Raw genomic sequence first — 21952 nt, 5'->3', positions numbered from 1 at the left:
AGCTAAAATTATGTGGGGTAACAACAAATTATGGAGGTTTTATCTTTAACAATTGTAGAAAAGCTTAAAACTTTGGCATCTAACTTCAGAGAGGGAGACTGAATTTTTGAACTCATGTTTATATTCATGTTATATTCAAGAGAAGATTAGGTTTCATTATACAGAAAACAGAATATGGTTACAAGAATAAATCTATGGAGAGTAAAAAAATATATAAAATACAAAATCCAAAATTAATTCTCACAATTTATAGATAGAAGAATTTCCCATACTCATAAAATCAGATCCCTTATATAATAAAAAAACAAACAAACAAACAACAACAACAACAAAAACAACCTGATTAATTTAGCTCAAATACTATAAAATTTAATTTTTAAAAATACCTGTTTGAAGTCTGAGTCTTTTCCCACCATAACTTGAAGACTGTAAATAATTGGATCACCCTTCATTGGCTGTAAAACTTCCCATGTGATTTCACAGGTGTGATCATTTATTTTGTCTATTCTTGGGGCTAAAGTAAACAAACAATATTTTAAGGATACATAGTTTTTAGCAGTAGGACATAAATCACAGAGCTACTATATTTTGATTACAAAGTCTATAAAAATTTCACAAACAAAATTATAGGAAATCTTAATATACAATGATGTTCTTTCATTACTAAGGGCATATTGCTCTCCAGTGTTTTAGCTTTGTGTTCCCATTCTTCCCCCTTTCTGCTACTATTTGGGACTGAGACATACCTAGTCCCCATTTTCTACCCTCTGGGTTGGCACAAGATGGAGTTTACATAGGAAATCACTGGAAGTGCTGTTGACATTCCCCCAATCAACTTCTGCTTCTCAACCAAGAAACCTACACCCTTGTGCTGGAACACCTTCAAATACATTTCCTCCAAAATCCAACTAGATCAGGTCAAACACAGAAAGCTAGAATTCCTATATGCATTAGATTATGCTAACTGTTCCAGGTAAAACAGGCCATTTTCTATCCTCACATATCTTATCCTCTTCTATGTACAGGTTTTTAACTGTCTCATTTCATAAGCTTGCAATATCCTTCTTTTCTGTTCTTTGCTTGTTGGAATGCTTTCTCCATTCCAAGAAGGTCACTCTGATTAACTATATTGAGAAAAGCCTTCTCTCACGGACCTCAGAAAGCACTTTGTTTTGTAAGTGGCAAAGGCATTTATCATTCAATATTGTGCAATAATCATTATACAAAATACTGTTTTTCAGGTACTTGTTAAAGTACCTGATAAAGCTTCTTGAATACAGGTCTGTTACTAGAAAATTTTAAAGTATTAATGCTAAAGCTGAGTACTTAGTAGATACTTAACTTTTAATACACACACACACACACACACACACACACACACACACACACACACACACACACACACACACACACATATATATATAATAAAGGGAATAGCATTAGAATAGGTTTACTTACCTTTCAAGGCAGCTGGTACAGATTTTGGAGTAGTGAAAGTGTATTTCTGAGAAAGGGGACCTTCCCCAGCTTCATTGCAAGCTTGAATACAGAATTTATAGGACGTTGACTCACTGAGTCTTTGTACTTTATATGTATGACATGGACCTCTATATAAGGATATAAACCTAAAATGGAAATAAACTCATTAAATGAGTTATAAATAGATCTTTAGTTTTAAAATCTGTAAATTAGGGCCACAGACAGTGGTATAAACTATGGAAATGCAATAATAAAAAATTAAACTAGAATGACATGAAAAGATGTAAGCTACAAGTAAGAATCCTCCTCTACTACCCATCTCTGCCCCAACTACTACTCTCTCTTTCTCCTCCTCTTGCTTCTTAAGACAGCCTTCTCTCCACTACAACATCATATAATACAATACACATCAACCCTACTATTAAGGACCTAAAACAGGGCCAGGGACAAAGACCATACATGTAAATGAAAAACAACAATCAACCAGCAGACTAAGATTCAAATGAGTGGCAGCAACATGGTTTTAAGTAGTGGTGCTATTTTCTAAGACATTACCATCCCTTTATAGGATGAAGCTGTAGGTTACAAGTGTTGAGGAAAAATGGGCAAACTAGGAGGTGAGGTTGTTTGGCAGGATTCCAATGAAGATACTGAAGCTGAGATGTAGGAGGGATGTGTTTGAATGGAAGTGAATGGCTATGAGTCAGGTTCTGACCCCTCTGAGAAAGGAGAGATCACAGCAGATACAGATTGTAATGAACCATCAAAAGAGAATACCTTTAGTGATGGCATGCACTAAGGGGAGACAGGACCCAGTATTAAGGTACTGGGCCTAGGCTTAGAAGAGGAGCACCTCTTTTCCTCGGATGTAAGAAAGAATGTGAAATTTAGGGAGCACATATTGAAAGGATTCTTGGCTTCTGAAAGCTGAAATTCTAAGGCAAATGCAAATATACGTACACATATAGAGAACATAAGCCAAAAATAGATAAGGTAATTACTTATATAATATGTATACAAAGAGAGAGGACACATCCTTCAAATGATTTGTTGTGATCTAAAATAATTTGTTACTTTGAGCTTCCTCCTTTTTTCCCTAATGAAAAAACTATTTCAATATTCATTGAAGACTCAATAGCTAAGCAAAGGTTTAGAAAAATTCTTGTTAATTATTTAGCCTGAAATATAATTTGAAGATGATTTTGGGATGAGCTGGGGTAGGTTGCATGGGGGCTAGAAGACAGAGAAAGTTCTGAAATGAAAGTCTTAAGATTGAACAAAGGAAGAAAATGTGTAAGTAGCCATAAAATAGCCCATTTTCTTTTTACAGCTTAAAAGTTTTACAGGAATAAATTACAAATGTTTCCTATGCCAATGAAAAGAAAAGAAGTTAAAAAGTACATTTTTATTTAGGAGAAGAGGCCTGAAACTGTGATGTTACTGATGAATGGAACTCCCTGTATTATAGCAGGTTGTCACTTTTTCTATAAATCATTTTTTTTAGGAGCTATCCAAGGCATGGAAAAGTTAAGTGACTTGCCTGGGTCAAAAAATTGGTCAGAAATAGTTTTAAAACCCAGGTCTTTCTTCTAAGTAGTCGTCTAAATTTTTAAAAGAAATATTTAACTCTAACATATCTAACATGTATTCGTCAACTTGCCATCTGAGGGGGAGGGGAAGGAGGGGAAAAATTGGAACAAAAGTTTTGGCAGTTGTCAATGTTGTAAAATTACCCATGCAAATATCTGGTAAATAAAAACTATTATTATTAAAATATATATATATATATATATATATATATATATATATATATTTAAAAGAGACTTAATTTTCTCTTATCTTCAACATTTATAAAATTAAGGCGAAAGAATATGCATAAGAAACTAAGCCTTACCTTCCATTCTTATCTTCCATTAGAAGGTGATATTGAATGGAATCTGTAGGTAATATTTTTGGGGTTCCTTCTCCCCACTTTAGCTTGAGGTTTTGGTGACTGTAGGCAGCACATTCCAGGCGAGGAGGATCAGGAGGAAGGGGCTTGGTTTTTAATTTTATTGTATGGCTGAAAGGACCAGCTCCAAGGCTATTCAAAGCTTGAATTCGTATTCTAAGAATCACAGGCATAAAATAATACTGATAAATTTTAGCTTATAATTGACTATTGTATAAAAATACTTACAGACCTACAAGCATAGATTAGGGGAAAAAACCCTGTCATACCAGCTTTTAAAAAGTCCCAAACTATTTCCATTTTGTTTTTTGGAAATTGGGAAAAGAGACTATTCATCAACATGAGTTTATGCACGACACATTTTACTCCTATCAAAGCAGTATAGACAAAAGATCAAAGGATTTAAAGCTGTAAGGGTCCTTAAGAAATAAATTAGAACAATTATCTTTATCTTGATTAGATGAAGAAGCTGACTTTTAAGGATATCTGTCTTATCTAAAGTTAGAAAGGTAAAGATATGTGTTGCCAGCTCTTTTAAAAAGCTCTTGTCAATAAAGTTCTTTAAAAAGACTCTTCCATTTTATTAATGAGAAATTGAGGTATCTTTTTTTCCCCCTAAAACACCTAGGTGTTTCCTTAATATTAAAATGCAAGGAATTCAACAATAAAAATTATGGGATGTGGAATAATAATATTTGCAAAAAGTTATTATAATTAAAAACATTTATATTCAACAATCCCATAAATACACTAAATATATTTTCTAATTTGGGAGTGGGGAGAATGACAATTTCCATTATGATTTTAATGAAATACTGAATCTGTGTTCACAATTTTCCTTTTAAGTAGAAAGTAAATTTCCTATTTTCTTCAAAAATTCTGCCAAAGTGATTTCTAAGTAGGGTAGGATAGAAAGAAGGCTGGTCTTGGGAGTCAAGATAGACCCTGATTTAAATGCTGTCTACAGCACTTATTAGCTCTGGGCTCATAGGCAAGTGGTTAACTTCTCTGGTTCTTAGACTTATTTATAAATTGATAATACTTTAATTACCTAACCCTGACAGGTTTGATATTAGAATCAAATAAGATAATATGTATAAATACTCTGATATATATGTAAATATCAGATATCATCAGAGGGCTGAGCCCGAATGTGGCCAAATATAGGGTGACAAGGATAGAGAGTAAAATGTTTTACTATTATGTGTCCAAGTGTCATTTTGATTACATTCTAAAGAAAAACATATGGAGAAGGAGCTCCCAAGAGTTGACCATCTCTAAAATAATTTGATAAGAAAAAAACTGTACTTATGAAGATGTTATATAATCAAAGAATATTAGTGTTAAATGGGATTGGAGAAATTACTTAATCCATTCCCTTCATTTTTTAACCAAAGAAACTAACCAAAGCCCAGACAGACAAAATGATTTAAATCGGCAAATAATGTTCAATAGAAAGATAAGGGGATTTGGAGTCAGAGGATTTGGGTTCAAATCTCATTTCTGCCATGGGGGCATCGAGGCAAATCATTGAAACATTTTGGGCTTCACCTTCCTCAACTATAAAGCAAAGCAATTAGAGAAGATATAGCTATCTTTGTGAATGACTAAAGGTCCCTTCCAACTTTAATTATATGATCTCATGTGATACAAGAAGTTAAATTTAAACAAATATTTTAATGAGAATTAACTTGTGTGAGTGGGGAAAATAGAGCTGTAAACTCACAAGAGGCTAATACATTTACAAAAAAGCAACTAACAAAACATATAACAATTCTTCCATAGAAATGTTACTTAAAAAAAAAGAAAAGCCCTTATAACCCAAATATCACAATTATCATTTCTATCTCTGCCAATTCTTTTATATACATACAACTCCTTTGTTGATAAGGGCTGATTCCTACATACATATATACAGGAAGAAATTAATGTATGATGTAAAATAGTTTGTATTAATGTGTGAGTATATCCATGTGCATAAACAGGTTTCTAATCTTGTCAATTTGTGTTCTTAAATTCTGGTACAGAAACTGCTTACTCAAACCTAAGTGTTCATTTTGATTTTAAATATTTTATGTTTATTTTGCATTTATTCTGAATTCAAAACTAAAATTCATGGTTGAGACTGCGACAGATAAAACAGAACTTTCTGACTTATTCATCAATGTTATGTCAATAGTAAGTTCCCTAATATAATTTTGCCAGTATACCTGTATGTTGTATCCGGTTGTAAATTGTCTATAACAAAGCTTGAAATCTTTCCCACTGTCACAGGCTGTTTCTCTCCAAAGTCTATGCTATAGGACAGGATTTCTGAACCATGATCACAAGGCTTTTCCCATCTTATTGCTAGACATGTAGAAGGGGAATAATCTGGACTTTCAACTTCATCTTCTCTTATTCCTTGAAGACAAGTCACAACTGCAGGTACTGATGCCGGAGTCATGCATACTACTACTTCACTGAAAGGACCTGGTCCTGCAACACTCACAGCCTGAAAATTAACAAAGAAATAAGCATCGAAGTACTACTGAAATGTAAACTTTCTGTAATAGTAGATGAACAATTAAGTATTTCTCTTTACCTGGACCCTGCAATAATACATAGTTGCTGGTGAAAGTCCTTTTAATTCATAACAGAGACCAGGTCCACAGTAACATATTTGCATACATCCTTCAACTCCTCCCCATTCTAAACGATATTCAGTGACATCTGCTCCATTACTAACTGGAACCTTTGAAATGGGAAACAGATTTAAATTTAAATTTAGTCTTAAAATCTGAATCTCGAATGTTTTGCTGAAAAACGTCTTTCCATGAGCACAACAAAAAAAGTTGTTTTTAAAGTTCTGTGAATATTCAAAGACAATGAAAGTTATTTATTTTTTAATCTTATGATTGAGATCTTTTGAATTTGAAATGTAAGAAAGTGTAAGAAAATGATTTTGAAATTGAGTGTTATTACTCTTAAAAATGTTTCAGCATTATTTTGTATTGATGTAACAGATTTTTTCAAAAGTAATTTTAAAAGCTAATTTAAATGAAACCATATAAAAATCTCTGCTGAATTTCAAAATTTAAGAACTTTTATTTATATAAAATATAATTAAACAAGAGGGGATAAATAGGATAGAAATGATATAGCCAATATATGATGAACATGTTATGTGAATATTAAGTTCATCACTGGTCAAGGCACACTAAGCATTAAGGTTTAAGTATCCATTAAAAATATATAACAATCATTACTTTTTATATCTAAGTTATTAACAAAGGGGTAAAGATGAAATGTAAATTAAAGTTGAATTTGGTCTTGAGGTTAGAAGTAATTAAAATCTACAGTATATCTTTTTATACAAAATATTTCTGCAGTATGGAAAAATAAAAATGCAATTTTATACATACACGATAATCCTAAATTAAAGGATAATAATACCTCCCAATACACTTGTGCACAGGTTGCAGATCTACATGTCACTTGAGGGGGTTTGCATTGATCTGGTGGTCCAGGTGCTGTAGTTATTTCACATTTTTCTGAAAATTGTCCAAACTTTAAAAACAAAAAACAAAAACTGATAACTGCAAGAGTTTCAATTTTTTTTTTTCAAGTACCCATTTGGTTGTCCAGAACTGTCGTATATTTACAGATTTATAAGCATGCAACACCCCACCATCCAGTAAAGTTTCTGATATTCTTGACTTTATTCCTATCTCCAATAATTCATCTTCCTGCAAACTTTCTTTAGTTCTGAAATTCACATCTCCTCAGTTAACCCTTTGGTGATGTCAGACTCTTATCTCTGAATGGAGAGGCTAGAAGGCAGACATCAGACAGCTCCTCCAATGTCTTTTATTTAAGGAGGGGGCCCAGTGCTACCATCTCATAATTTCCTATTGGACTTCAGGACTTTTTCATGCTCCCTTACTCTCTTAGTAAAGTGACTAGCATGCAGTAAGTGCTTAATAAATCTTAATATTGACTAGAGGATGAAATGCTATATGGAAAGTATAGTAACATTACATATAGTTGTGTAGTATTTTTTTAAAAGTTCCAATGTCCCTGAGGTATAGGAGTTCTTAACTTTTTGGGTGTGATGGAACCCTTTGACAATCTAGTGAAATCTATAGACTCTTCACAATTGTTTTCAAATGAATTAAAACATGTAGGATTAGAATGGAAACAAATAATACTGAAAGAAAATTAATAAAACATTTTCAAAAATTCATGGACTCCAGGTTAAGAAAGATTTAGAGAAAGACTCGGTTCAGCTGCATATCCTTCCTCATCCTATAGTCTTTCATATGACTATAAGAATGCTTAAAATGATCACCTCTTAAAAGAAATTTGAGCAGCACTATTCTCTAAGCATATAATAGCCAGATACACTAAGAAATTTTACTGAATATGTCAGCAAAGATGGATGAATTTAAAAAGCTTCACTTAATTAAGTCTTCCCTGACATTCTCCATTTGTCTTTTATTAACATCCTTAATTTAAAGCATATTAAGTTCCACCACTTCATTTTATTGGTGAGGGAACTGAGGTCCAAAGATGTTGAGGAACTTGCCAAGGATCACAACGCCAATAACTGGTAGGATTTGAATCTAGGTCTCCTGCACTCAAAGCTAAGTACTCTACATTAAAGCTGATATGGATTTTTACATGCATATATGATGCAAAACATTCACTTAAGCTGTTTTACAGTTTTATCATTAAGTGATGGATCCCAAACTATGAAAGAAAAGCACAAAATGTATCTCCGAGTGAATGTGTGCAACAGGATTTCTCTGCCTATTAATGCATACCAGAGGGAGGCCTAGACTTATGAAAGCCATTTACAACTTTTAATGGTAACAGTCAGTGCACAGCAACAAAGAAAGCAAACTTCCATAGTAGATTATAAAATCCTCCAGATGCTTTTCTCCTGGTGGATAATATGCTATTTTTGTTTTGCCTGAAAACAGTAGAGCTTCTAAGATCACTCAAAAGTGCTTAGCATAATAATATCTACAGGAAAAATCAAACAAAAATAAATGCTTATTGTTTAGAGTGATAAGCAGCTGGATAGGCAATCCACTGAAACTAGTCCATTTTTAAAAATCTTGGACAGTCACTGTAGTTAGACAATACTTTGAGGTCAAGAACTGAGGAGGAAGTGCCAAGCATGCTACAATTTATTTGGAAAACAGTATATTACTTTCAATGATCCCCAGTTTATTTACAAAACAAACAAACAAATCTATCTTTTTAATAGCAATATTTTTCCAGTATTGTTATGTAGTAGGGACCGGCAAATTATGGATCCATCTGTTAGTGAACTAAGAACGATTTTTCATAACACTTTATTTAAAAACATAAAAACCATTTTAAGCCTGTAGGCCAAATTTGTCGACTCTTGCTTTATGGCAGAGTCCTATACCCTACAAAGAATCAAAATTGAAGGTGACACAAAGGGCAATGCAGAGACATATTGTATATGCCTTTGGGTGTAGCAGCATTAAAAAGTCTGTAGCATTTTACTAAGAATAATTTACATGCAGAAAAACACACATGAGAATTATCTAAGTGATGCATGAAGAGAAACCATGATAAGCCAATTATGTAGAAAGGATAAGAAATGATGGACAGCCTACATATTGTAATGGTACTTAGAAGATATTAACAGACTAGAGGGAGGTCCCTTATCACACTATATGGAATTCTTTTTTTTTTTTTAACCTTTTAAAAAAATTATAGCTTTTTACATATAAAATATATACATGGGTAATTTTTCAACACTGACTCTTGCAAAAACTTCTGTTTCAACTTTTCCTTTCTTCCCTCCCCTAAATGGCAGGTAGTCTATACGTAGTTCTTATGAAGCACTTCCAGGACACCATGCCCAATAACCACTCTGAATGAAAACATGTAGACTATTATCTACACTATTGTAAGGAATTCTCATATTGACGAGATAATATCAACAAAAATATTCCTTAAAATTCTACTTTACTACTTCTAATAATAACGATAATAGGTTTGTCCATCTCTTTAAGATTGTCTGGTCTCTGTCATATACTGGCTAGGTAATCCTAGACAAAGGACTTAATGTAATTGGGAAATGTCTAACAACATAAAAAACACAACACAGTATAACATAGATAGATTTTGTTTTTTTTAAAGTCAATATGCCCATTTCTATTTGAGTTTGACACTGCAACTTTCCAACAAAGTTCCCCATACCAAAGAATTCATAAGTCTCTATCTGTATAACTTAAGTTTCACAAAGCATTTTCCTTAAAACTACCTTGTAGGAGTTTATGACAGTGCAAGTAAAATTTGGAAGTTAAATGATTTGCCTATATTGTTCAAAAATAAGAGTCAAAAGCCAGGAATAGTCAAACCTAAGTCAAATTTTAACTCTGGCACATTGCCTCACTTAGTCTTTTGATAATTCAAACTAGAAAGATAAGAGTATCTCTCAGGAGTCAAGATATATTAAGTATGTAAAACTTAACAGTTATAATCAGTTTCAAAATATTCTCTTAAGGAATTTAAACATCCATCCTTACAAAGTTTGTTAACTATTAATGAGAATGAAATTCCTACCCCAATTTTGTTAGCTGCACGCAGTCTAAAGTTATATGTCTTTCCAGGAAGAAGATTGCTCACTGTGCATTCTACTTCAGAACCTTGGTAAATTTCTCTAGGTTCATCTGTTTCTATAGGAGACATTTCTACACTATAAGAGATAATAGGTGACCCTCCATCAGCCTGAGGTGGTCCTAAAAAAAAAAGATAGAAAATTTTGCGTAGTTTAAAATATTGAGCACATTTAAATACCTACTTAATTATATAACATACTGCTAAAGTGGAAATTACCCCATCGTAGTTGGATTTCTTTTGCTTTGGGTTTACCCTGTAATCTGGGAGGGAAACATGGACCAGGAAGAATAGCTGGAGTCTGAACTAGTAATGATTCAGATACCTGTAAAACAACCAAAATAATATTTTTTAAATAAAAGAAAAAAGCCATATAAATAACAAGGTGTTTTTTTAATTAAAGAACTATAAGCTAATACATGAATATGATCCAGAATCAAGTAAATTAACAATGCTCAAATTTTTCATGAAGTTATACTTTATATATACAAATAAAATTAAACCATACAGATAAAATTAAATCTTTAAGTGTCTAATATGTAAAAGACTAAGTGAGGTACTAATAAATAACAATGAATTAAAACCATATTTCAATGGTCATTATTTTATAGTTTTTGATGCTGACCAAGTATAAATTTAAATAACTTGTTAAGCATGAACTGATATTTTTTTTATTTTCAGGTTTGGCCAATTTACACTACAATATTTTTTTTTTTAACCTAAAACACTTGTTTAAAAGTCTTTCTTTCTTTCCTTCCACCTGAAAATAAGACTACAATCAGATGAGCCTTTAAAGCATTTGGCTGTGCCTAGTTCATAATAGGATCATTAAAAAGTACAACATGCTAGATGCTGATCATGTTCACTAAGTGGGAACTCATTCAATAAACCCACTAAATGTTAAATGTAAGACAGTTTATTTTCATAGTCAATAAAAATGCATCAAGTATCTACTGTAGACAAGACAAAACGTCAATTGATTCCTCCCATTAAAGAGATATAGGGTAATATCTCAAAAGCAGTAGAGTACTGCTTATGTAGCTATAAGAAATAAAGTATTACCGAACTCTGTCCTCCATCACTAACACAGTATACACGTAGACGATAGGAGAAGCCAGGAGTCAAGCGATCACAAAGATGTTCCCGTGCAGTGCCACTGTATATCACATCCCATTTGTTTCCTGTTAAGAAATGATGCATAATCAATTACAGAAGAAAGCCCGATATTTTGGTATCATGAACACAGCAGGTATTTTCACTTCATTAAAACAAAAATTTGTGTAATTTATTAGAACAATTCTAAGCATATTTAGAGTTTCCTGGAAATGATCTAATTTTCTCTATATACAGTTTCCAAGACAAATTTGTATAGATCTGCTGATGAGAAATATCTGTTATATTGTAAAGCCTCTGGCAAAAATAGACAATTTGCTTTTAATTAGGCATTTTAAATGTGTTTACTGGTCTAGTAATAACATTGTAACTAAATAAACAGAAGAAAAACTAATAATGTGAGTTCAGCCTATTTCAAAGTCATCCAAAGTCACTCCATCTTTTTTGTTATTGTTGCTGTGGGTACTTCCTACAAGTCCTTTACCTCTTAGTAGATAATCTTTAAGAGTTACAGGGGCTAACAACAAGTTCACCACCCTGCTGCCAGTCTGGCAACAGACCTTTTTGACTGAGCCCAGTATGGGCCTCAGATGTACAGTAGTTGGAATGTTTCCACATTAGTAAGCGCTTCCTAAGGTCTTGAACCGATGGCACAACCTTAATAAACCCAGGAACAACCTTTTGGTGATGATAAATCACTTTGAAAGATAAATCAATTCTTGAAAAATACTATTATCAGAAGGTAAAATACAGGAAAGCATTTATTCTTTGGTGGAAAATGTTCAGAGCAAGGCAAGCTAAGAGGAGATATAGTTAAGATTTAGGAGTAAGAAATAAACAAAGAATAACAACTCTTAAAAGAGGAGATCTTCTATATAGTATAAGAGAAATTGTAAATGCAAACACCTTTATCCTCAATTGGCTACTGCTTCACTCCTATCTACCTCAAATCTAAACTCCCAGAGCCTCCTGCTTATGTGTCTGTCCTTTTTACTGTGTCCTTGGGAATGCTCCTCCCTAATTGCTTTAAGTGATGTATTTCATTTTTGCCACCAATCTACTCTCCCTCTAATTTCCCCTTCTTCCCTTTCCCTATTTTCTGTTCAGTGAAATATATTTTTAGATCCAAATGTCTGTGTATTCTTCCTTTTATTGACTAGTTCAAAGGAGTGATTTTCAAATAACAGCTGTAAGCTACTCACCCACCCATTGGTGTCTACTTGAGAATCCTGATTATGTGAAATAATTTCCCCTAATCATCTCTCCTCCCTGGCCTCCCTACAATAGTCTTTTCTCTTCCCCTCCTTTTCTGCTCTTTTTTCTTTTTAAAAATCATCACGACATAACAGAACCAACTTCCCAGGCCTTGTCTAATTTGACTCTATGATCTCTGATGATGACAGGGTTGAGAAAGGACAGATATACGTATCATGTCTCTGCATCTGAATGTTTACAATTTATTCTTTTTCATTGTTGATTTGTTTTTGTCTTTTATTTGTTTCTCTTTATTCCTGTGTTCAAATTTCAGTTTTCTTGCAGCTTTGGTCCTTTCATCAGGAATACTTGAATTCCTCCATTTCATTATAGATACAATCCCCTCCCCCCCCAAGTATTACACTAATTATGTTAGATAATTGATATTTTGCCTTCTAAAACATGTCATTCCAAGGTCTGTTCCCTTTTATAACAATAGCTTTTAAAAGCAGTATGATTTTGACAGCTGGCTCCTCAGTACAAGTACTTGCTTGATCAAGTACACTGTGCTCCACAATTCCTGCTCCCTTTGGCTCTCTACCCTCTGCAAGCTTTGGTAGCTTTAGGACCTATGGCCTCCCTATAGCTGGAACAGAATTGGTGCCTGAAGTGAAGGGCCCCTGGCAAGGGATTGCTTTGCTGCTTCTGCTGCCGCCATCAGGAGACAGAGGCTGGATTCCTGTAAAGCAAATTTGCATAAAACAAGAAATGTTTGTTTTTTCTTTGAACTCAAAGCTCCAGATTTTGGCTATCATGTACTTATAAGTTTTCATTTGGGCACTTCCTACAGGAAGTGACAAATGGATTCCTGATCTACTGTGTCTCTGGTTCCAAGAGAATGGAAAATTTAAAATTTCTTGAAATATGATTTCTAGGCTTTTGTTTTCAGTCAGGCATGATATTCAGTAGTCTCATCATTCTTAAATTTTTACTTCTTATTCTTTTTTTACAGGTAAGTTATTTCTGTTATGAAACACCTTAATTTTCTTCGCTGCTTGAGCAGTTTTATACTTGTTATGCCAAACTGTTAATTGCCTTTCCAGTTTTTTCTTTTATAGATCTAACTTTTAAAAAAATTTTTTTCAACTCTTGTTCATCTCTTTCAGGAATTCTAGTTTGTATCCAACTTGTGTTTTTCTTTGAGCTTCTGATTGTAGAGATTTTACAGTCCCTTTTTCTTCTTTTGGGTTTGTGTCTAAGATTTCCTTATTACTATAATCTCTTTCCATTCTAGGATTATTTATTTCTGCTCATCCTTCCAGCCTCCTTCTTGACCTCAGACCTAATGTCAGGGTCAGGCCCTGTGCATCCTGGAGGAAATGACTGCTGATCTTGTTGCTGTTTTCTTGGGGGTAATATGTATTAAGTTATTGCAGGATTTCAGTGCCAGCTCAATCCCATATCTGTAAGCTTTCAGTGCTACTAAAGCAGTCTGATTCAGGAAAAAGGCCTATTGCTGTTCCTATGGTCTTAGTTTTGTAAAGGTCTGATGACTGCAAGAGCAGACTGCTGATAGACTTAGCCTGTATCAACTAACTGGGAAGCTTTGTTGCTTCAAAGTACAAAAATGCAGACTTTTTTGTTCTAGTTAATCCTCTGTAGATAGAGCTGTAGGCTGGAAGTGAGATTCTGCTGTGAAGTTGGGGTCTGAGTCACACACGCTAGCTTTTGAATTTGCTTCTCTAGAACTTGAGATCAATGGGGATTTGTTTGAAATCAAAGGGTGGGGATCCCCTTATCATACAAACCTGGATCTATGAAAATGAACTGGATAGTGAGCAAAAAGTCTGAAACATTCAGTTTCAATGATCTTTTTTGATCTGATTTTTCTTGTGCAGCATGATAATTGTGGAAATAGTATAGAAGAACTGCACATGTTTAACATATATTGGATTACTTGCTACCTAGTGGAGGGGGTGGAAGGGAGAAAAAAAAATTGGAAGATTTTGCAAGGGTGCATATGTTTTGAAAATAAAAAGCTTAAAAAAAATCTGCCAGATTGCACCTGTCCCTGTAATACTGCCCCATTGCCCCAGTTTATGTTCCACACATAAATTTGCTCCACAGATTTCTCTCCAGTGTCCACAAATCTCTCCATCTATCTCCTTATGAATTGGGAAAAATAATTTGTTACTGGATTTTCCCATAAGGATTAGGTATGGCATGTTTTCTAGATGTCTGGAGGAGTCTGAAAGGCAAGGGAAACTTTCTAACTGTACTGCTTTTTTGCTGTTCTACCACCTTGGGCTCTTATTTGCCTGTTCTTCTGGCCCCCAATAAGAGGTGTGGGTCCTGACAACCATCCTTTCCAGCATGGCCATACACTTTTTTCATCACTTTGTAATTGACTGGTTGTGGTAAGGAAGCTGGAATTTACTTCAATATACATTGCTACTTTTAAATCCTACCTTGAACATATTCAACAAAGTAATTTCATTTCTTTGAGGTTCATACTATGCAAATTTTATCTTTCAATCATGTACCTAGTGACTACTATCTATAAGACACTAGCATGTCTTCTTTCCTTATTTAATAAGTTTAGAACCTGGCCCACAGCTTTTCTCTCATCCTTAGAGAGAATACCATCCTTAGGTATTGTCCTTTTATTAGGACTCTTCAACATACACAATAATACTTCCTCAAATGCCCTATTTCCCAGCTACTTAATCTATTCAATTCCACTACCAACTATTTCAATTTACCTCAGCTAAACATATATACAGTTATATACCTGACCTACAATTATTCACAAATGTTTTACTTCTAGGTTTATGAATTCTGAAATGTCTTTAATCACAATCTTTAAAATCCCTAATCCTGTTATTCTCAACATGACTTCCATTCCCTCCACCTCTAGGGTATATACTTCACCCCAGCTGTATACCTATCTTAGTCTTGCTGATCACAATCCTCCACACTACATTTCCTTGCCCCCATGTCATACTGCCAGTCACACCTTCTCAGACCCCAAATATGTATAACTCTGAACATTCACTTTCTTCATGTGCTGATAAGAGCTGGAGAAAAAAAAAGTGAATCAGGATGCCTGGACCCACCATGCAGTAGGGCAAGGAATTCTACTTGGTCCTCATTGATCTATCACCCAATCTTCAGAGGCTATTCCAAACCTTCTTGGCTCTCCTTAAGCCTCCTGTGGTATTCCTACTTTGAGACCATTCACTGACATTTCTTTCTTCTCCTTTCCTCCTCATTTCAAGTTATTTAGACAACTTCCTCCATTACAGACTCCTTTAGTCTGTTCTCTGATGAAGAGGTGACCCATCTTCTTGCTAGGACACCTCATGTGCCTGATCCTATTCCCTCCGGGCTTTCCCAGCAAACTCTCTTTACTTTTTCTTTACTTAGTGAGTTTTTGTCTGCCTCTCACAAACATTCCATGTCTCTTTCATCCTTAAAAAGTTCCTTTGATTTAATGCTACCTATATCTCTACTTTTCTTCCTGTTTGTGGTTCAAGTTCCTGAGGAAAGCCTTCAACAACTGATGGCTTCAGAACTTGATGGCATCTGGATAACAATAGCATTCAACAGAGACTGCTCTCTCCAAGGTGATGACCTCCTGTCAAATCCAATGACACTTTTTAAATCCGTCTCTTTCTTGGCTCCTCTGCAGTCACTGACCACGTTTTCCTCCAGGATACTTTTTACTCTCCAGGTCTTGGTGACATTCTTCTTTCCCGCTTCTCTTTCTCAGTCTCATTTCCTAGTTGTTCTCCCATGTCATGTCTACCAAGAGTCTCTCCTGTGCTCTTTACTCTCACTATGTGATCTTATTTGGTAATTCATCAACTCCCATGGCTTCAATCATCATCTCTATGGAAATCATTTCCAGAGTTAGCCTTAGTCTGTTGAGTTTTAGCCATGTATCTCCAACTGTCTTTTTTGATATCTTCAAGGATATCTCAAATTCAACATGTCTACAAGTGAATTAATAATCTTTCCTCCCAAATACCACTCTACTCTTCTGAACTTTCCTATTATACTGAAGACATTACCATCCTTCTAATCATTTAGGCATGCAAGCTTTGTATCTTCAATGTCTTATTCTCACTTTATCTATCTAACTGGTACTTTTTTTTACCTTTGCATTTCTAGCATGTTTTTCATTCTCTCTACAGCAACTACTCTAGTTCAGGTGGTAAGGGCAGAGACTATTATAATAGGTTAATAACTTGTTCAAATTTCTTCCCAGTTCATTCACCACCTGTATGCCAATGTGCTTTTCTTAATCATAAGTTTGATCATATCACCCCCCTGTTCCATGATCAAATATAAAGCTCTGTGTTTGTATTTAAATTTAAATTTAAAAGGCCTTTTCATATCCCAAGTCTTCTCATACTTTATTTTTTCTTTATATTCTATTAAGATCCAGTGATACTGGCCTATCTGTAGTTCCTTGTATAAGTTCTTGAAAAGTTCCATGACTTTACATTGGCTATACCTCCTATCTTCCTTAAAAGACTCAACTCAATTCCCACTTACTGCAAAAGGACTTCATTGGTTTCCACAGCTGAAAATTCCTTCTCCTTTCAGAATACCATTCATCTATTTGTGTATGTTTTACATTTACATTGTTTCTTAAATATAACATAAGCTTTTAGAGGGCCTTTTTTTGATCCTGGTACATGTTAAGTGCTTAATAAATGCTTGTTGGTTGTCAATATAGTTCTTACCATTTGAGCCTTCTGACATTTCTACAACATACTTATTTATAGATGCTCCTCCATTGTCTTTTGGTGGATCTGTTAGAAAACAAAATAATTAAAATTGATATTAGGCAAAGCATAACAAAGAATGAAATATTTCATCTGACATATTTATTGAATTTTTGATAACTCATGTTTTATTCAAGTTTTTATAACAATGTAATTTGCAAAGTAAAGAATAAATTTGGAGTTTTGGAGCTATAAACTAAAATCAAAATCATGGTCTGAAATGTTACTTTGAAAATGTTTTATAGCTTTCAGAGATTTAATATATTGTGATTGAAAGGCATAACAATTTTGTGAGATAGGGAAAAAGTTATTAATATCCACATGCTGCTGATAAGGAAATGGAGGCTCAGAGTGACTTGTCTAAGGCCACAGACATATGTAATATGTGGCTGAACAGGGATAGAATCCAGTTCTCTTGACATAACCCAAATTCAATATCCCTTCATTATACTGTATGTTACATTTCTGACCAGAAATTTAGAGTGCTTCCCATTTGCCTGAATAATGGGCACAAATTCTTTATCCAATACATGCTCAAAGAGTCACAAAATACTCCTATCTATAATGTGGCTTGAATTTGGCCTCATCTGGACAAATTAATTTATATAAGGACCTTTGAAGAATATGTATTAATATTAATAGAAAAACCTTACCCCAAGTTATTTTAAAATTCTGCGAATGTATCTTTCCTTTGACTGAAGGTTTTAAAGGTACTCCAGGTTTATCTGGACAAGTAGTGAATTCTACTACTTCACTTGGATTGCTTTTACCTTCTGAGTTATAAGCAATAACCTATGACAGAAAAAAGAAGTAATATTATATTAATTGAGTATAGGCATAATATTTTACTATAGTCTTTGCTGGTAAGACAGTATTGGCTAAGTCCTTCCACTATTTTGATCTTGACATGTGCATAAAAAATGAGGGCCAAAGGGAATACATGTGGGTAATAGGATAGTAGGTATCCTTGTAATAATGGTTTATTTGTTTAATTTAGCACCTTTATTCCTCACTAGATTTTTAGTATACACAAATAGTATTCAAACAAGGGAGTTAAAATTCTTTCCCTCAAAATAAAGAGTAAATATAAGCTAAATTTAACACCCTGCCTAAGACCAATAAATAAGAAAATCTAAAATAAAATCAAATAAACTAAAGGAAGTTCCTCTTAATCTGGCTTTTAAAGCTAACAAACTCCCCATCCAGTTATTTCTTCTATGAGCAAAGGTTCTTTTATTGGACATTAGTCAAAAGTAACAGAAGACAGGAAAAGAGACCAGACCTATCTTTTAGTTGATATAGAAAACTCTCAGATGAGGCAATTCCTACAATCAATGCATCCTAGCTCCTTGTCCAGGGTAACATGGCTAATCAGAGGCAAAGTTAGAATTTGTGTCCTTCTGCCTCTAAGATTGGTACTCTATTCACAACATCATGATGACTCTCCTTTTTCTTTATGAACCTTATTTACAATGTTAACCAACAAATACTCCTTGAACACTCATCATAGAGAAGGAACCTTGTGTTGTGAGGACATACAGACATAAGAGACAGAAATACTTCAAGAAGCAAACAATCCAAGTGGGCATATAAACTAGTATGTATCCAAAAACAATTAACAAGTAGTTTCAAATGCCAAATGAGTGGGCTATAGAAAATTTGTGGCAGAAATTCAGAGATCAAGTCTTTATAGAAAAGTTAAAAGGCAGGAAGAAATATGATGGGTACACCAGAAAGAAATTAGGACTGGCTGAAATAGAAGATTCAAGTAAGGAACTAGAGAATAGAGTGTGATATGGTTGAAAAGTTAGGTTAAGATACAAAAATCAAATTTAAGTGGAAAAATCAAGGTAGGTCAACAATCCATTTTCTGTTCCTATTTGAATAATAGAAGAGATCAGTGCTGATCTTTCTTAAACTTCTACCTGCAATGATGAGGTTCAAAAAGTTATTGATAGTGAAGCAGTAGTTTTTACCACTTAAAGACTATGAAAAACATGCCCACTGGATAGAATGCCAAGCATAAGGTTCAAGTGGGGCTGGTGACTTTGCATGGCCTTGCCCCTGACTTGAATCCAATTCACTTGTAAGTCATGCCATCACCTTCTTGATGTCATGATTCTCTCTGAGAATGAAGGAAACAAAATAACTGTTTGGACGTGTGTGTGTGTGTGATATATATGTATATATGTATATAGTATTTAACTTATACTTTAACAAAGTTAACATGCATTGGTTAACCTGCCATCTGGGGGAAGGGGTGGGATGAAGGAAGGGAAAAGTTGGAACAAAAGGTTTTGCAATTGTCAATGCTGAAAAATTACCTATACATAAAATTTTTGTAAAAATTAAAAAAAGACCCCCCCCACCAAAAAAAAGGAGAACAAAGGAAAAATAACATTATTGATTTATTAGCTTATATAGAGCTGACACAGTTTTGATATATTTACACTATTATTTCACCTACTGACTTTGTTTTAAAATTAAGAGAAAGTGTGCAGTTAACAAACCTAACTAATGGATTAAATTGCCTAATGACAGAAAAAAGAAAATGACAAATTTTGGTCAAGATGTGGGAAAACTGGGATGCAAATGCATCATTCAGCCATTCAGGAGAACAATTTGGAGGTATGCCCAAAGGGCTATAAAACAATACATATCTCTTGAACTAGTAATACCAAAACTAGGTCTATATCCCAATGAGATAAAAAACAAAAAGGAAAAGGATGTACTTATATAAAAATATTTAAAGCATGTGAAATGATCCAACCATTCTGAAGAGCAATTTGGAACTATGCCCAAAGGGCTATAAAACCCTTTGATCTAGCAGTGCATCCCAAAGAGATCATAAAAGAAGGAAAAAGGACCTAACATGTTCAATAGTGTTTGCAGCAGTTCCTTTTGTAGTGGCATGGAATTAGAAATTGAGTGAATGTCCATCAGTTGGGATTAAATAAATTACTGTATATGACTGTAATGTAATATAAGTGTTCTATAAAGACTTATGTGAATTGATGCTAAGTGAAGTAAGCAGAGCCAGAAGAACATTGTATATAGTAACAGTAAGATTATGTGATGAGTAACTATTATAAACCTGACTCTTTTCAGCAATGCTGTCATCCAAGACAATTCCAAAAGACTTGAGATGGAAAATGTCATTTGTACTCAGAGAGAGAGATAAGGAGACTGAATATGGATCAATAGCATTTTCACCTTTTTTTGTTTGCTTTTTTCTTTTGCGTGTTTTTTTTCTCCCTTTTGTCTGATAAACATATGGAAATGTTTAAAATCATCATACATGTATAAGCTATATCAGATTGCTTGCTGCTTGGGAAAGGGGGGAATAAGGGAGAGAGGGAGAAAAAATTTGGACACAGATCTTACAAAAATGAATGTTGAATATTATCTTTACATGGATTTGGAAAAGTAAAATACTACTGAGGGGAAAAAAAAAACATTTGTAGAAGCTCTTTTAGTGCTGACAAAGAATTGGAAATTGAGGGGATAATAATCACTAATTGGGGAATGGATGAACAAACTGTAGCATATAATTGTGATGGAATACTTTTGTACTATAAAAAATGAACAGAAGCTTTCAGAAAAACTTAGAAAGAAATATGTGAACTGATGCAGAGAGAAATGAGAGAAAAACCAGGAAAACAGTGCATATAGTAATAGCAGTATTATACAATGATCAACTGTAAATGACTTAGCTATTCTTAGCAATATAATGATCTAAGACATTTCCAAAAGATTTATGATGAAAAAAGTCTCCATCTCCAGGGAAAGAATTGATGAAATCTGAATACAGATCTATGCATATTTTTATGTTATTTTTCTTGTAGTTTTTTGGTCTTTTTTGGTTTGTTTAATCCCAGCATAACGAATAAGGAAATATGTTTTGCATGACTCCAAATGTATAATCTATATCAAATTTTTTGTCTTGTCAATGAGGGGGAGAGGAGGGAAGGGATGAAAAGAATTTGAAACTCAAAATTTAAAAAAATGAATTTTAAGAATGGTTTTTGTGACCAACAAGATGCTTTCAGAGAGTCCTGGAGAGACTTACATGAACGTGATGCTAAGTGAAATGAGCAGAACCAGATCATTATACACAGTAACAACAAGATTATATGATGATCAATTCTGATAGGCATGGCTCTCGTGAGCTATAATGAGATAATTCAAACCAGTCCCAATTGTTCAGTGATGAAGACAGCCATCTATACACAGAGAGAGGACTGTGGGAAGTGAGTGTGGTTCACAACATAGCATTCTCATTCCTTTTATTGTTGTTTCTTTGCATTTTATTTTGCTTCTCTCTTTTTTTTTCTTGTGCAGCACAATAATTGTATAAATATGTATGCATATATTGGGTTTAACATATATTTCTACCATGTTTAACATAAAAAAAAATTTGTACAAACCAAGTAAAATTGGAAATGATCATGCTTAATCATATGGTTAAGAGTTTCAACCATTCTCAAAATAAATAACCTCTATTATTGTATCAATAAGAACATGATTTGTTGCTTAAAAGCAGCTAACATCAGATTATCTATTATTAAACTTAATTATGAAATAATAAATTAAATAAACAACCATAAATGCATGCATGGTGCAAGAGTACACCAGCACTCTTAAATTTTTTGCTTTCTTATGTAAGATAGGCAATATTGATCTACCTCCAAAATAAGCAAAGATAATCAAATAAGAGTATACACTAATAAAATCAAAGATAAACCTTAAACCTCACATTAATTTTTTGTTTTAAACTCCT

General features: G+C 33.7%; 1 protein-coding gene across 7 annotated transcripts in view; it reads right to left on the bottom strand.

Annotated features, from left to right (window-relative positions):
- The window catches only part of FNDC3A (fibronectin type III domain containing 3A), a 190754-nt gene that overhangs the window by 10435 nt on the left and 158367 nt on the right, over positions 1 to 21952 (bottom strand). For all 7 annotated transcript variants that reach the window (XM_074304750.1, XM_074304747.1, XM_074304749.1 and 4 more), the window contains 11 exons: positions 17826 to 17964; positions 17131 to 17199; positions 11135 to 11253; positions 10292 to 10397; positions 10019 to 10194; positions 6866 to 6979; positions 6015 to 6164; positions 5641 to 5924; positions 3374 to 3586; positions 1459 to 1625; positions 387 to 514 (listed from right to left, as the gene is read on the bottom strand). In XM_074304750.1, the coding sequence (XP_074160851.1) occupies positions 387 to 514; positions 1459 to 1625; positions 3374 to 3586; positions 5641 to 5924; positions 6015 to 6164; positions 6866 to 6979; positions 10019 to 10194; positions 10292 to 10397; positions 11135 to 11253; positions 17131 to 17199; positions 17826 to 17964 (1665 nt within the window). The remainder of the gene's footprint in view (positions 1 to 386; positions 515 to 1458; positions 1626 to 3373; positions 3587 to 5640; positions 5925 to 6014; positions 6165 to 6865; positions 6980 to 10018; positions 10195 to 10291; positions 10398 to 11134; positions 11254 to 17130; positions 17200 to 17825; positions 17965 to 21952) is intronic.

Source organism: Sminthopsis crassicaudata, chromosome 3 (assembly GCF_048593235.1).
Source record: "Sminthopsis crassicaudata isolate SCR6 chromosome 3, ASM4859323v1, whole genome shotgun sequence".
Taxonomy (NCBI): domain Eukaryota; kingdom Metazoa; phylum Chordata; class Mammalia; order Dasyuromorphia; family Dasyuridae; genus Sminthopsis; species Sminthopsis crassicaudata.
This window is presented reverse-complemented; position numbering and strand designations above follow the sequence as displayed.